Source organism: Ranitomeya variabilis, chromosome 2 (assembly GCF_051348905.1).
Source record: "Ranitomeya variabilis isolate aRanVar5 chromosome 2, aRanVar5.hap1, whole genome shotgun sequence".
Lineage (NCBI taxonomy): Eukaryota > Metazoa > Chordata > Amphibia > Anura > Dendrobatidae > Ranitomeya > Ranitomeya variabilis.
This window is the reverse complement of record NC_135233.1, coordinates 92102171-92119350: the sequence shown is the minus strand read 5'-3', so window position 1 is coordinate 92119350 and position 17180 is coordinate 92102171. Positions and strand designations below refer to the sequence as shown.

The following is a 17180-nucleotide window of genomic DNA, read 5'->3' as shown; positions in this document are numbered from 1 at the left end:
TCTGAATTGTTAGTGATGCTTCCTAAAATAACGTACACCGTGCATCTGTTCTCAGGCCGATCCGCAGTACGGGTCACCATTAGTGATGAGCGAGTATACTCATTGCGCGTGTTTTCCCGAGCACGCTCGTCTGACCTCCGAGTATTTATGACTGCTCGGAGATTTAGTTTTCATCGTGGCAGCTGAATGATTTACAGCCACTAGCCTGCTTGATTACTTGCGAGGATTCCCTAGCAACCAGGCAACCCCCACATGTACTCAGCCTGGCTAGTAGCTGTAAATCATTCAGCTGCCGCGTTGAAAACTAAATCTCCAGCAGTCATAAATACTCGGAGGTCACCTGAGCAACGAGTATGCTCACTAGTCACCATCAACTTGTGAGAAGACTCCGCAGCACTGGGAACTGGACAGGGACATGACTAGACAGACATCTGACCAGTCAGCAAAATATATAATAACTTTATGATCAATTGGGTCCGGACTACCAGGACGACACTAATTTAGAGAAGGAGGGGTCCATGCGCTATGCACCCTTCAAGTCTTTCACTACATAGTGGATCAGTGTGGGTCACAGTAGATCAAACCCACAATCATAAATTGGTGGTATACCTATAGCCATGAAGCATCACTTTATGTGATGGGAAAGCCCCAACAAACATCAATGATTTCAGAAGGCTTTTTTTTTTTAGTTAAAAAACCTGGTCTGAAAATCCAACATAAAGGAACATTTTTATAGAAATTTGCTTCTGCCTATTTCATGTTATAAAATGGTGCTGACAATTGTCTAAGTTTTCTATTATGGTTAATTTGTAGGATATGACCATCAGCTTTAGGAAAGGTGCAGACCACAATGTATTCTCTCATTCAAGAGAATGGGGAGGATTATGCAAATCACACTCTGATCAGTGTCAGCACAGTGTGATCCGATTGTCTTTCGGATGAGGACAAGATGCAGATATGTCTCCATCTTCTCCATTCTATCAGTCTGTGGAAACCTGACAACACTGCAATGTCATCCGAATGTGCAATAGTTTTTTTCCTCGGACCGTCTTGTTCTGACAAAATAATCGGACAAGTGCACGACCCCAAACCCTAACATCAGTCTGAGTGCGATACAATGTTTTGTTGGATCCCACTCGGACCAGTACAACTGTTGTCTGCACAAGCCTTTAGTCTAAAGGTACCGTCACACTAAACGATATCGCTAGCGATCCGTGACGTTGCAGCGTCCTGGCTAGCGATATCGTTGTGTTTGACACGCAGCAGCGATCTGGATCCTGCTGTGATATCGCTGGTCGTTGATTAAAGTCCAGAACTTTATTTGGTCGTCAGATCGCCGTGTATCGTTGTATTTGACAGCAAAAGCAACGATACCAGCGATGTTTTACAATGGTAACCAGGGTAAATATCGGGTTACTAAGCGCAGGGCCGCGCTTAGTAACCCGATGTTTACCCTGGTTACCAGTGTAAAATGTAAAAAAACAAACAGTACATACTCACCCTCTGATGTCCGTCACGTCCCTCGCCGTCCGCTTCCTGCACTGACTGTGAGCTCCGGCCGGCCGCAAAGTGAAAGTACAGCACAGCGGTGACGTCACCGCTCTGCTGTTAGGGCCGGCGCTCAGTCAGTGCAGGAAGCGGACGGCGAGGGACGTGAAGGTGAGTATGTAGTGTTTGTTTTTTTACATTTTACACTGGTAACCAGGGTAAACATCGGGTTACTAAGCGCGGCCCTGCGCTTAGCAACCCAATGTTTACCCTGGTTACCCAGGGACCTCGGCATCGTTGGTCGCTGGAGAGCGGTCTGTGTGACAGCTCTCCAGCGACCAAACAGCGACGCTGCAGCGATCGGCATCGTTGTCTGTATCGCTGCAGCGTCGCTTAGTGTGACGGTACCTTAAGGGTACTGTCACACAGTGGCACTTTGGTCGCTACGACGGTACGATCCGTGACGTTCCAGCGATATCCATACGATATCGCTGTGTCTGACACGCAGCAGCGATCAGGGACCCTGCTGAGAATCGTACGTCGTAGCAGATCGTTTGGAACTTTCTTTCGTCGCTGGATCTCCCGCTGTCATCGCTGGATCGGTGTGTGTGACACCGATCCAACGATGCGTTCGCTTGTAACCAGGGTAAACATCGGGTTACTAAGCGCAGGGCCGCACTTAGTAACCCGATGTTTACCGTGGTTACCAGCATAAAAGTAAAAAAAACCAAACCGTACATACTCACATTCCGGTGTCCTTCAGGTCCCTTGCAGTCTGCTTCCCGCTCTGACTGACTGCCGGCTGGAAAGTGAGAGCAGAGCACAGCGGTGACGTCGCCGCTGTGATCTGCTTTCACTTTACGGCGGCACTCAGTCAGAGCGGGAAGCAGACTGCGAGGGACCTGGCGGACACCGGAATGTGAGTATGTACGTTTTTTTTTTTTTACTTTTACGCTGGTAACCAGGGTAAACATCGGGTTACTAAGCGCGGCCCTGCGCTTAGTAACCCGATGTTTACCCTGGTTACCCGGGACCTCGGCATCGTTGGTCGCTGGAGAGCGGTCTGTGTGACAGCTCCCCAGCGACCACACAACGACTTTCCAACGATCACGGCCAGGTCGTATCGCTGGTCGTGATCGTTGGAAAGTTGCAGAGTGTGACAGTACCCTAAGATCAGCAGACACCAGCGCTATCAGCGAGCACGTCCCTTTAGTAATATCTTTTCACATGACTCCTAAAGTCAACAACCCCTATAACTAAAGCATTATTCCCACTTGCAGGTACCAACACTGGGACCCACACTGATCTTCGAAATGGAAATCCAGATAACACTGATCATGCCTGGCGAGATTGCCACCGGCTGTTGTGTCCAAGAGGAGAATGACATAAGAGAAGGTCATGCATGTACTTGGTCCCCTATTCTGCAGAGTACTGCACGTCCCACAGATGGAAGCTGCACATACTGTAGATATGGCAAAAATATCGCAGGTGGAAAATCTCCTTTAATTAATGAAGACCACGAACATTATGTATATTCTGTAATAAGCTAATCACAGACAGTTACTCTAGCCCTATCATTAGCAGCCTGTTTCTCACCATATATAAATGTAGCGGCTTTTATATCAGTCGTAGCACTGACAAACCCTATAGAGCAGATTCGCCTTTTAAACAAACACTACAATGACCTTAAAATGTTTAGCCGTGCAAGCGTCGTCAATAATTTCTGATTATTACTTTTTTACTGATTTTTACTTTTTTAAATAAAATATCCAATTTTTGAGATGGAATGTTCCTCTGGCTACATTCCCACGATGAGTATTTGATGATGCAGATTTTCAGCAGAATTTCTGCACCTATTAGATAAAATAGGATATGTACATTTTTTCATTTTGTTTTTGAGTGCGTTTTTTTACGTGTCTTTGTCATATTTTTATTGCTGCAGTTTTTGTCTCTTTCTGGAATATCATTTTTTTAAATAAAGTTGCTTTGTGTCATACTTCCTGGTATTTGGCTTTGACAAAACTTTATTTAAATAGACATGTGTGAATCATAAGCGTTTTTAGTGCGCTTTTGCAAATATGTTTTTACCTGCAGATTTTCTGCATCTAATACAATTCTATAGGGAAAATCTAGAGAGAATATTCAGCGTAGCCAGAAGGGAAACTGGCATATTGCAGGTCAGCGTATACAGCATCAAAAAAAGGTACAGTGGGCAGGAGATTTCTATAAATCCCATCCACTTTGCTGTGTTTTTTGCTCATTGAAAATACACAGCATCAATAACTCATTGTGGTAAGTTAACCTAACATAAAAAAACCTCTGCTGTTTTTTCTGTACTGATTCTAATTTGTGATCTGATACTAGAAATCTGATATGGATTGTAATAATGGTGATTTGTGTGAAGGGTCAGAGCCCACTGCAGTACTAACACATATAATTTACAGCAGGGATGTCAACTCAAACACACAGAGGGCCAAAATGAAAAACTTGGACAAAGTGGCGGGCCAACCAGTATACAGTATAATGGGCCCCATATAGTCCTCAATTCAGAATAATGGGCCCCACATAGTCCTCCATACAGTAAAATGGACCCCACAGTCTTCCATACAGTAAGATGGGCCCCACATAGACTTCCATACAGTATAATGGGCCCCACATAGTCCTCCATACAGTAAAATGGGCCCCACATAGTCCTCCATACAATATAATGGGCCTACATAGTCCTCCATACTCTATAATGGGCCCTACATAGGGGTGGCGGTTCTGGTGTTCTTTTGCACCATGTAGATCCCCCCTTCACCATATAACAAAAAACATCTGTACCTTTCAACATATTCCAGCAAAGCCTCTGCTTCCTGGTTCTTCCTTGGAGCGAGATCCTCAAATACATTTGTGGAAGTAGCGTCATCTAGAGGATGAAACAGGGTCAGTGATCCGTGAAAGAGGTCATGTCAGGAGATATGACTGATGTCTGACTGTAATTGTAACTATTGCTTCTATTAAAGGGAGTCTGTCACCCCCAAAATCGTATATGAGCTGCGTCCACCGGCATCAGGGGCTTATCTACAGCATTCTGTAATGCTGTAGATAAGCCCCCAATGTAACCTGAAAGATGAGAAATAAAGGTTATATTATACTCACCCTGGGGCGGTCCGGCGCCTCCCATCTTCATACGATGACGTCCTCTTCTTGTCTTCACGCCGCGGCTCCAGCGCAGGCGTACTTCGGATGTCCTGTTGAGGGCAGAGCAAAGTACTGCGGTGTGCAGGTGCTGGGCCTCTCTGACCTTTCCCGGCGCCTGCGCACTGCAGTACTTTGCTCTGCCCTCAACAGGGACATCCGAAGTACGCCTGCGCTGGAGCCGCGGCGTGAAGACAAGAAGAGGACATCATCCTATGAAGATGGCAGGCCCCGGACCGGACTGCAACTCCCATCGGACCCGAACAGAACAGCCCCTGGGTGAGTATAATATAACCTCTTTTTCTCATCTTTTAGATTACATCGGGGGGCTTATCTACAGCATTCCAGAATGCTGTAGATAAGCCCCTGATGCTGGTGGGCTTAGCTCATCTTCCATTTTGGGGGTGACAGGTTCCCTTTAAAAAAAAATAAATCAGAATTTAAAAAGAAAATCTTTGGTTAGTGTGGACTTTCTGCTGGGATTTCTAACATTTATATTTTTACCTTGGTGGAGGTGTTTTTATCTACCGTATTTTACTCTCTTATACAGTGCCATTCATTCCACAGTGCCTTACAGACATCATCTGTGTGTTTTTGTTTTGTGGGGAAAGCAGATATTTTTATCTATACCAATCTGGGCTACATGTGACCTTTTAATTATTTTTTAATTGCTTTTTTTAGGGGGGGGGAAGGGCAGTGACAAAAAAAGGCAATTCCTTCGTTTGGAATTTTCTTTTTATGGCGTTAAACATATGGGTTAATTCAAGCCTACGGTTGGGCTTCATGGGAAACCAAAGATGGAGTGGGCCCTTCGTAGCCCTCTGGCTGCCATGGCAACCATGGAGGGGGTAGGAAGGAAGGATGCAAAATAACCGCATGATGTGATCAGACAATGACAGTGGAATTTAAGTGACAAACCAGCTTTGATTGCTGCTGTTGGAGGAAGGTACTGGCTATGTAACACAGCACACATCTGCTATGTGTGGAGTGGGGTCAGCTTATGAGCCAGCTCCATACACCCAAACCTGACATATGACGCCCCAGTACGTGTTGTGCTGTGAAGGGGTTAAAGCTGCCACCTCCCATTGCTTTTTAATGAGATCAGTGTTGCTGTCCATGCGGCCACGGATCTGTCACTTACTGAATTTCGTTTTCGAAACCACAGCAGGCAATCATATACCTATTAGCCCCCAAATGGGGCTTATCAACGTGCAGATCCCTGCCAGTGCAAACCACCAATAGGCAGAGAAGTCAGAGTGAGCCTAGGATTGCTGCTGTAGACACAAATCAGATTTTTTGGACTTGAAGAACCTCCATATTGTGTGTGTCCTAGACTTCTGCAAGAGATAATTTATGGTAATTACCTTTTATTTCATTTTCTTTCCATAAAATTTGCGCTAATGTCTCATAAAGAGAAAGACTCTTATCTGATCTCGCCCAGGAGGAGACTGTGTGGGCAATGGCTCTTTTCTTTCTGTAACTGTAAGAAGTAATGAAACATAAAGAAGCTTAGTTTTAGGGTACAGGTTTATGTATAAGGGGGCTGCATCTTCCTTTATTTACAGTATATTTCATTTATTCACTCATTTCACAGGCGTGACTGATAATGGCCACTAACCCAGAAGACTAGAGGCTGCGAGTCTGACAACAAGCAGCAGCAGCCTGCATGCAGCGCACAGAACGGCAGACAGTGGTAGCACAGCGGTGTCTGCTACATCTGTATATATGGCTCCTGTATGTGTCTACTAGCTTAATTCTGTTTCCATTTAAAGAATATAGACACCTTTGGAGGCATTTAATTTAAAGTGGTGGTCTGAAACTAAAGTTGATTTAATCCTAAATGTCCGTCTATATTTAAGGTCATTGCTTTTCTAACATACTTCAATTACAAAGTCACTACTGTTCCTTTGATGCTGTTTTTTTAACTTCTGTTCCGATGATGTTTTGTTTGAGAATCCTGAGTGCATGCTGGGATACTCAAACAGGATGTTATCAGGGGGCTGTAGTCACTGTCGCAGCCGATTTCCCCACCCTGAAATGATGTGTCATCACACGCGTCTGTTTTGGGGACCTGGCTACTCCATGCTCTACTGAGTATGCGTCAGTTGTAAATTCTGTGATATGCTCTGTATGCGCTCCCTGCACTATATTGCTTTTCTATGTGTAGTGACAGTGCGTTCGACTTTTCAATGCACAAAGATAGTGTGCTCTGTTGCTGGCTTGTCGCTTCTCATTAGAGCCAGTGAGGGAGCGCACTGTCACAGCGCACTGAAATGGAATATCACACAGGGAGCTCGTACTGAGCATACCTCAGAACTGACAATCTGCAAATGCCAGATCCTGCTCCATACACACGCAAACTGACTAGGATGTACACTTAGGTTGTGTAAAAGGGTTAAATGCAAGCATTTTGGGCTAAACATAACTTAGGGTTTAATTGAAAAACATGTGAACTGTTTGGCTTCTGTAATCTCTATAATAAAATAATAATTTTATATAGCGGCAACCTATTCCGCAGCACTTTACAATTAGGAGGGCACATGGTTCATCAATACAAAGTAACAGTTCAATTACGGAACATGTGATGGTCCTGCTCTCAAGCTTACAATCTATAAGGAAATAGGGGGGACATAATAGGAAAAAAGTGCTTGTCAAGTACGGTCCAGCCATCATTATAATAAGTAGGACATATCAAATAAGCTGCATGATCCTGTCATCAGCCAGGATCTGTCTAAGTGCAGTTACCACGTGCTATTGGGGCATGGAGGATGTGGAGACAGAGGAATAGGAGGGAGCAGATTGTGAGGAAAATTTAGAAATAGGGGAGAATTAGGCCAGTGAGTCGAAGCGATAGGCCTCTCTAAAGAGATGTTTTGTAAAGCACACTTAAAAACGTGGGGGCTAGGTATTAGTTGTATCATCTGGGGTATTGCATTCCAGAAAACTGGCACAGCACGAGAGAAGTCTTGCAGAATAGAGGGCACATGTAGGGCAATAGAAAGATGAGGGAGGAGCTGTAGGGTGGAGAAGAACTGAGGAGAGCCTTGTGGGTGAGAGAGATAAGTTTGTAATGTATTCTGTAGCAGATGGGTAACTAGTGTAATGACTGGCACAAGGTGGAGGTATCGGAGAAAGTTTGATTAGAGGGAGACCGATCTCTATGCACTATAGTACCCAGCAGACTGCACAATGAGTTACCAGTGAATCCGTCAGTCACACACTTCTTCTGAAGGCTGGGTATTTAACACTTATCTCTCCTCTTTTAAGATGATTTTTAAGACCTTAAAAGTGAAAATTAGACAACCAGTCAGGACAGCAGTTTTAGCTGCTGTATTTTTTTCGCTGGGTTAGTGCCCTGATGCTTATTCCCTAGTTTATCAGATGGAAAATATTTTCTGTAGCACAGAGAAAACCCACAGATTTTGATAACAAATAAAAAGTATAATCCATTTAGATGACTCTCGCACTAAGCAAATCCCACAGCATGCATCATTTATTAGAAATACCTGTCCAGCAATCTCTGGTTGATTAAGTCAACTTCCTCTCTTTCCTGTAAAGCGATTCGGAGCTTGATGTCCAGTTCCTGCTTCCTCTGGATGGGGACGTACTTGTTTTTCATGTCAGCTTTTAATGCACACTTCTTGTCCTCTAAGAGCTGCTGGTGTTTTATAAGGGCGGCCATGTCCAGGGAATCTTCTATTGTCATCCCTAACAGATGTCACATTACAACTCAGCTTTACTGTATTTCTCTGAATATTTCACACAGGAAATGTTGTGGATCACAAAATTATTCCAGAATTACCACCAAAGCGAGGCTTTAATAACCTATTAATGAGCATTATCAGAGGTGTACTTACCTTTGTACTTATTATTTATCCTTCTCTAAATATTTACAACTGTATGGTCTCTAAAGAGTAATAGGAGAGTAACAGATTTAACCTGTGGAGAGTGACATGCCTGACATGCCAGTGTAAGGAGGCTTATAAGTCATACAAAGCTCCTCTGGGGAAATTAAATATGCAAATTGTCTCTTCAGAGAGAAAGAGGACTTGGACTGTAGTGCCACCTATTAGGCCATGTGCACACGTTCAGGATTTTTCGTGTTTTTTTTGCGTTTTTTCGCTATAAAAACGTGATAAAAACGCGAAAAAAACGCTAACCTATGCCTCCTATTATTTACAGTGTATTCCGCATTTTTTGTGCAAATGTTGCGATTTTTTCTGCGAAAAAATCGCATCGCGGAAAAAGAAGCAACATGTTCATTAAAAATGCGGAATTGCGGGGATTCCGCACACCTAGGAGTGCATTGATCTGCTTACTTCCCGCACGGGGCTGTGCCCACCATGCGGGAAGTAAGCAGATTATGTGCGGTTGGTACCCAGGGTGGAGGAGAGGAGACTCTCCTCCACGGACTGGGCACCATATAAGTGGTAAAAAAAAAAGAATTAAAATAAAAAATAGTGATATACTCACCTTCGATGTCTTCCCGCCTCTCAGGTGCATGCTGCCGCTTCGGTTCCTATAGCTGGTGTGCGGTGAAGGACCTGCGATGACGTCACGGTCCTGTGATTGGTCGAGACCGGTCATGTGACCGCGACGTCATGGAAGGTCCTGCGCGCACACACCATATATACGGAACAGACGCCGCTGAGGTCTGCAGGTGAGTATAAGCATTTTTTTATTTTTTTTTATTATTTTTAAACATTCTATCTTTTACTATAGATGCTGCATAGGCTGCATCTATAGTAAAAAGATGGTCACACTTGTCAAACAGTATGTTTGACAAGTGTGACCAACCTGTCAGTCAGTTTTCCAAGCGATGCTACAGATCGCTTGGAAAACTTTAGCATTCTGCAAGCTAATTACGCTTGCAGAATGCTAAAAAAACCGCGAAAAAAACTCAAAAAAACGCAAAAAAAAAATGCGGATTTCTTGCAGAAAATTTCCGGTTTTCTTCAGGAAATTTCTGCAAGAAATCCGGACGTGTGCACATACCCTTAGAAGCAGTATTCGTAAAAGTCAATATCCACTCTAAGAAACCTTACCATATGATTTAGGATGAAAGCCAAACAAGAATGTCAATTAGCAAACACGTGTTTTGGGGTGTTGCCCCTCGTCAGTGCAAAGCATGAGATCTGATCTGGCCATATAAGAGGCCTCTGACTGGGGGCACAATCAGGAGACCAGTGATGATGTTCCCAACACAGACATGAGACACAATAAAGTAAAAAAAAAACAGATAAGCAAGGTATAATGAAAGGACACAAGTCTGATTAGTTTTCAGAGCTGCTACTCTGTACTTGTAGGAAGTACACAAGATAGCATAAGTACAAGAGAAATAATTCACAGATAATTGCATGGATACAAGGCAAATGCTTGCTGCATAGAACAGCCATCGGAGCTGGTATCGTCATTAAGTCCTGTGAGACCGATCCAAAGCAAATTTGTGGAATAAGCTGAATCGGCTGTACATACAACCAGTCCTTTAATGGAGACATCATGGATAGGGAATGGGCGTGCAATCACACACCTGTTGTGACATTTTGGGGTTGGGCCCCTTTTTCAAGTGGTTTACGTTTTTTGAGTATATGGTCTATGTGGTTTTTTGGAGCCAATTTGGATGCATTTGCTGCACAGTTATAGCATCACTTTTCCACTGCTTGTTTACAGACATGAGACAGAACAACTAATCATTGGCCACAAGGTCGTCGTTAATAGAAGCAGACAGTAGAGACTGTCAGACGGCCCAGGAAGCTTTGGAACTTGAGTGGTGGGGGATTGGTAAGGAGAGAATATTTCACTTTTTTTTAAATTTTAGACCATTGTGAGTCTGTTTCAAAATAATTTAGTCCAGTTCACTGGTCCATTGGCCACGGTAGGCCATGCGCCAGACTAGAGCTCTGTGACATGGCTACTGCGAGCAACTTCTCCAGCTCTTCTTTAGATTAGTAGTTGGTCGGAGTGGGACATCATCGTTGTGGCATGATGCACAAATGACACCACACCTAATAATTTAGTGTTGCCGGCAGGGTCTTGCTCATCTTTCCTGGCCAAACAACCCCTATAATAACCCGACAGAAGAGCACAAGTAAAGGACTTGCATTTACTCATGAATTATTTTTCCTTTAGTTTAGACACATATATCCTTAGTGTAACTCTGTCAGGTCTTCTAAACTAGGGCAGCAAAATATGGAAAGAGGTATACTCCGATATATATATAAAATGTCTTACAAATTGTGATTGATAATGCAGCCATGACACCTAGAATAATCCTGTGAGTCACGCAGTGATTGGGGGGTTTTCTTGTGTGAAGAGCTGTCAGTCAGCACAATGTGGGGAGGGGAGACGGTGGGACAGGACTCATAGGGTTGTGAGTCTCAACAGTATTTTACCAGGTTTCTACATGAAAATACTGATTCACAGCTTGTGGAAGCGAGCCAATATTGGGAACATGATACCTGAAATTGGAGCACTGGGGTTTATTTCATTTTGTGGAGGTCCTGCTTCTTCTTTTGGAGGGGTCTTCACTCTCTTCTCATCCATCAATTTCTGTAATTCGTTTTCAATTCTGCTAGAATCTTTATTAATTATATCAATTCTAGGACAAAAATAAAGATACAAAGGATAAGTTTTACAAAAGAGTGTATTGGTTGATTGAAACATAAGACTGATAAATGGCGTGGTCGCCACCATCTTGCATTCTATGGATTTGCAGACTATCTCCAGCTTACATGGGACTTCAGGAACCTCTATTTGCACAGCGAGTGCATGATATAACAATAGGAGGGAGGTTAGACGCTCTGCTGACATTGTGTGCACAGCCGCTTGCCAGGTCTCGCACTCATCTGAAAGGTATTGGACACTTGCCCACATCAGCAGTGCCGATCAACACTCGATGAAGAAGTGAGAGGTGCAGGATAACCCCTTAATCATTATACCAGTATCACCTGTCTGCCACCTCGGCTGCCCGTTTCCTGTAATACATGAGTGTTGTGGGCTCCGAGGCTAGTCTCTTCAACTTTGCATGGACATGAATTGCATTAGTTTCCCCCTGTTTGGCGGCATCAATAAATTCATCGTACTCTTGTTTGATCGCAGTCAGAAGACGTTTATAATCAGTGCAATGTTCAATGACCTGAAAACAAAAAACACATATGAAAAGCAATAGTTACACAGAGCAGACAGAGCAACCATAAAGCAATGTACCGATATATCGTAATGTGGGTCACCTTATCAAAAGCTTGTCCATAGATGATATACCGCTGCTCAGCATCAAGCTGACCCGCAGCCGACAGCTTCTCCTCCTCCGACTTTATATTCTCCTCAATGCTGGTAAGAAATCTCTTCTCACTGGTACTAGTGATGGGTGGGAGCACAGGGGTCCCAGATAATCCATGGACAGATTTCATAGTTCCTGTAGATGCATGTGGTGCTATTTCACACCTGTAGAAATGTGGTGCCAGAAAAAGAAACAAAGTGAAAGGAACAGTTAAAAGTTCCCCTCTACTGTTATACTGATGTCCTGTCCCCACGATGATAGGTCTTCACTATAAGAACGGTGGAGATGTGACACGGAGCACCTCCCCACCGATCATCTGGTGTCACCTCCATCAGTGCCGCTCCGTCACACTGTGTAGTGGCTGCTGCCAGGTACTGCAGATCAGCCATTAGTCTCCTCAATTCGCATCTGAAAACCGCCATGAAACAGTGTAACGGAGCATTACTGTTCAGCAAAATACACTGACTGTATCCAATCACTGATGGAGGTGCTAACAGCCAATCGGTGAGGAAGTGCTGGGTGTCAGACCTCCACCGGCCTTATATAGTCATCAATATAAAAAAAAGGTGGACAACCTTTAACCTATAAGTAAATACTAAAAGTAAATGGGAGATAACCTTGCCCACAGGGTTTGTCAGCTTGAGAGATTTTCTTATAAATTCCACAGAAAACAAAGACAATAATTTGTATAATGTATTTTTTACATTTTTCTTGCAGTGGGGGGAGGCTCCTGCTGCAATCTGATCACAGCATTACCTGTACATTGACACTATATACAGAGCTCCTTTTTATGTTACCAATGATCCCTGTATTACCTGTACACTCACACTATAGTATTCTATATACAGAGCTCCTGTGTATAATGTCACTGGTGATCACTATATTACCTGTACACTGACACTATATACAGAGCTCCTGTGTATAATGTCACTGGTGATCCCTGTATTACCTGTACACTGACACTATATACAGAGCTCCTATGTATAATGTCACTGGTGATCACTGTATTACCTGTTGTGAATTCCGTTCTCGAACTCCCTCCTGTGGTCATGAATGGTACTTTGGCGAGTTCTGTCCGTGGACTCCCTCTGGTGGCTGTGAGTGGAACTGCTGGTTCTGAGGTTGTTTCCTCAGCTGCCCTCGTTTGCGGCTAGGCTGGCTTTTCTATTTAACTCCACTCAGATCGTTACTTCATGCCAGCTGTCAATGTATCGGTACTGGTTCAGATCTCTCTCGGATCTTTCTGATGACCTGTCTACTCCAGCAGAAGATAAGTCCCTGCTAGTTAATTTGTTGTTCATTGTGTACTGAATATATTTATTAGTACTTGCTAAGTTCTAGTCCAGCTTGCTAACATGATATTGCCTTGCTAGCTGGAAGCTCCGGGGTGCAGAGTGGCACCTCCGCACCGTGAGTTGGTGCGGGGGTCTTTTTGCACACTCTGCGTGGCTTTTTGTAGTTTTTTGTGCTGACCGCATAGATCCCTTTCCTATCCTCAGTCTATTTAGTAAGTCTGGCCTCCTTTGCTGAAAACCTGTTGCATTCCTGTGTTTGTGACTTTCCTCTTAACTCACAGTCAATATTTGTGGGGGGCTGCCTTTTCCTTTGGGGAATTTCTCTGAGGCAAGGTAAGGCTATATTTTCTATCTTTAGGGGTAGTTAGCTCTTAGGCTGTGAAGAGGCGTCTAGGGAGAGTTAGGTACACTCCACGGCTATTTCTAGTGTGTGCGATAGGATTAGAGTTTGCGGTCAGCAGAGATCCCACTCCCCAGAGCTTGTCCTGTCTTCTAGTTTAACCATCAGGTCATTCCAGGTGCTCCTAATCACCAGGTCATAACAATTACCTGTACACTGACACTATATACAGAGCTCCTGTGTATAATGTCACTGGTGATCCCTGTATTACCTGTACACTGACACTATATACAGAGCTCCTATGTATAATGTCACTGGTGATCCCTCTATTACCTGTACACTGACACTATATACAGAGCTCTGGTGTTTTATTGTCACTGGTGGTCATTGTATTACCTGTACACTGACACTAAACACTGTATAATATGTACAGAGCTTCTGTGTATAATGATAGTTAAGGTAATATTAGGGTTTTTTTTAATTAATGATCAGTATTGTAGTATTCGGTCACTATGTGATGGTAATATGTGATCTGGTCATGGTGTGACAGTATTTGTCCCTTGTATAGGTGCTTCTCACAAAATTTGAATATCATCAAAAAATTAATTTCAGTTCTTCAATACAAAAAGTGAAACTCATATATTATATAGAGTCATTACAAACAGAGTGATCTATTTCAAGCGTTTATTTCTGTTAATGTTGACGATTATCGCTAACAGCCAAAGAAAACCCAAAAGTCATTATCTCAGTAAATTAGAATAATTAATAAAAAAAATCTGCAAAGGCTTCCTAAGAGATTAAAAAGGTCCCTTAGTCTTTCTCAGTAGGCTCCACAATCATGGGGAAGACTGCTGACTTGACAGATGTTCAGAAGGCAGTCATTGACACACTCCACAAGGAAAGAAAATTTTGCATTTCATTTGGAATGCAAGGTCCCAGAGTCTGGAGGAAGAGTGGAGAGGCCACAATCCAAGCTGCTTGAGGTCTAGTGTGAAGTTTCCACAATCAGTGATGGGTGAGGAGCCATGTCATCTGCTGGTGTAGGTCCACTGTGCTTTATCAAGACCAGAGTCAGCACAGCCGTCTACCAGGAAATTTTCAAGCACTTCATGCTTCCCTCAGCCGACAAGCTTTTTGGAGATGGAAATTTAATTCTCCAGCAGGACTTGGCACCTGTCCATACTGCCCAAAGTACCAACACCTGGTGTAAAAACAACAGTATCACGGTGCTTGATTGGCCAGCACACTCGCCTGACCAGAAAACCCATATGGGCTATTAAATCACCATTTATAATTTTCTAAAGGAGTGTTGTCTTCATTTTTTTCATTATATTGAGGATCGGTCTATGCATGGAAGAGTTTCATTGGCATTTCACTAATTGCTTGCTAATGCTGAAGAATATATTGGCGCTATAGAACTAAAAATGATTAGCATATTATTATTACCTATACAGAATCCATAAAGCTCTCTGAGATCCTATTTGATGCCCAGTGAATTAAAGATTCCATTGCTACATATGAATTTTGATAGTTTTTTATTCATTTTTTTTTAAATGGGGTAAGAAATAAAAACCAGCAATTCTATCACAGTTTTTTTTTTTTTTTTGCTGACGTTCACTGGGCGGAATTAATCATGCGTTATCATGAGCCACCTCCTCATTCACACCTGAATGCCCTTAACTGGGGATATATTCACATGCAGGCGTCTGCTACATTTCATCTTTTAAATTACATCTTTTTAATTATGAATTTGAATTAGACTGAATTGGACTGGAATTGACTGGAAGGTAACAGAACACCAAACCACTACAATGTTTCGGTTTCTTTTCTCATTCACCCCCATACTACTTTCCTTCTTACAATCTCCTGCAATCCCTCCACCTTGTAAGGAACTAGTCATTTCTTCCTCCATCCTCCCCAGCCATCTCACCTTATCCTCAGAACTGTTCCTCCACATACAATCCTTTTTCTCCAGACACACACGGCCACACCATGTCCTATCCTGCTCCCACCTTCTAACGCTCTGTCTGCTACTCCTCATTGCCGGTGATGTATCCCCAAATCCCGGCCCACCTCAACACATCCCCACGCTCATTTCTAACCCCCTACCTCGATCCTCCGCACGTTTTCCCAACCATGACAACCTCATACCCATTCATCCAGCCCCCACTCCCCCGGTCCCCTTACCTGGAGCACTATGGAACGCACGCTCCGTCTGCAACAAACTGCCATTTATCCATGACCTCTTCATCACCAACAAACTCTCCTTCCTTGGCATCACGGAAACCTGGCTCACCCCCTCTGACTCAGCCTCTCCAGCTGCGCTTTCCTACGGCGGTCTCCACCTCTCTCACACCTCTCGCTCCACCAACAAACGTGGTGGAGGGGTTGGCTTGCTCCTGTCTGACACCTGCTCCTTCACTCCAATCCCACTACCACCCTCCGCTACTCTTCCCTCATTTGAGGTGCACTCCATCCGCATCTATTCCCCCTCCAACCTCCAGCTGGCTGTCATCTACCGCCCCCCAGAACTAGCCATCTCCACCTTTCTCGACCACTTCACCACATGGCTACTTCATTTCCTCTCTTGAAGACACAAAAGAGCACAATGAGGTCAAAAATACTCTGTTGTAAAAAAAAAAAAAAAAAAAAAAAAAAATCACAGTAATAAGCAAGTGCTAATCAAAAAATGTAAAGAAAACAGGGTATTTAGTTGATACGTTTTTTGCATTTAAGCTGTTCCATCCTGCATGTCCACATGGAAAGTCCTTCTCTGAACCCTGCTTATACAGGTACTATACAGATGATCAGGTTTTAAATGCATCAGATAGGGATTGCATACATTAGTTAGGACTGCTCTATAAGGGTATACCTTGACGATTTGGTGGAGCAGCTTAGTATACATTTTTTTGCAAAAAAACGTATCAACTAAATACCCTGTTTTCTTTACATTTTTTGATTAGCACTTGCTTATTACTGTGATTTTTTTTTTTTTTTTACAACAGAGTATTTTTGACCTCATTGTGCTCTTTTGTGTCTTCAAGTTCTCTGGTGGTGTGAACAGGTTCCTACAGACTTGTTCAATGTGCAAGTAGCCCATGTGTTTCTGGTTCATTTCCTCTCTGTTGACATCCCCACTATCATCATGGGTGATTTCAACATCCCGATTGACACTTCCACCTCAGCTGCCTCTAAACTTTTATCACTGACTGCCTCCTTTGGCCTCACTCAATGGTCCTCTGAGGCCACTCACAAAGATGGCCACACGCTGGACCTCGTCTTCACCCGCCTCTGCTCCCTTACTAATCTCACTAACTCACCCCTCCCCCTGTCTGACCACAACCTACTGACATTCTCTTCCCTCTCCTCTCCTAGTGTGCAACCCCCACTCCACGAACTCCCTCGCAGAAATCTCAAACATCTCAACTTACAATCACTCTCTGAGTCCCTTCTCCCTCTTACCGACATAGCCTCCCTTCATGACACAAATGCTGCTGCTGCTTTTTATAACGCCACAATAACAGCAACACTCAATTCGGCCGCCCCGCTCATGCATAGCAAAACTCGTACAGTCAACAGGCAGCCCTGGCTGACCAGC

General features: G+C 43.6%; 1 protein-coding gene across 2 annotated transcripts in view; it reads right to left on the bottom strand.

The window, feature by feature from the left end:
* The window catches only part of CLHC1 (clathrin heavy chain linker domain containing 1), a 46640-nt gene that overhangs the window by 26553 nt on the left and 2907 nt on the right, over positions 1-17180 (bottom strand). For both annotated transcript variants that reach the window (XM_077282699.1, XM_077282698.1), the window contains exons 2-7: positions 11898-12111; positions 11616-11803; positions 11127-11266; positions 8175-8376; positions 6033-6148; positions 4312-4396 (exon numbers count right to left, since the gene is read on the bottom strand). In XM_077282699.1, the coding sequence (XP_077138814.1) occupies positions 4312-4396; positions 6033-6148; positions 8175-8376; positions 11127-11266; positions 11616-11803; positions 11898-12077 (911 nt within the window). In that variant the 5' untranslated portion in view covers positions 12078-12111. The remainder of the gene's footprint in view (positions 1-4311; positions 4397-6032; positions 6149-8174; positions 8377-11126; positions 11267-11615; positions 11804-11897; positions 12112-17180) is intronic.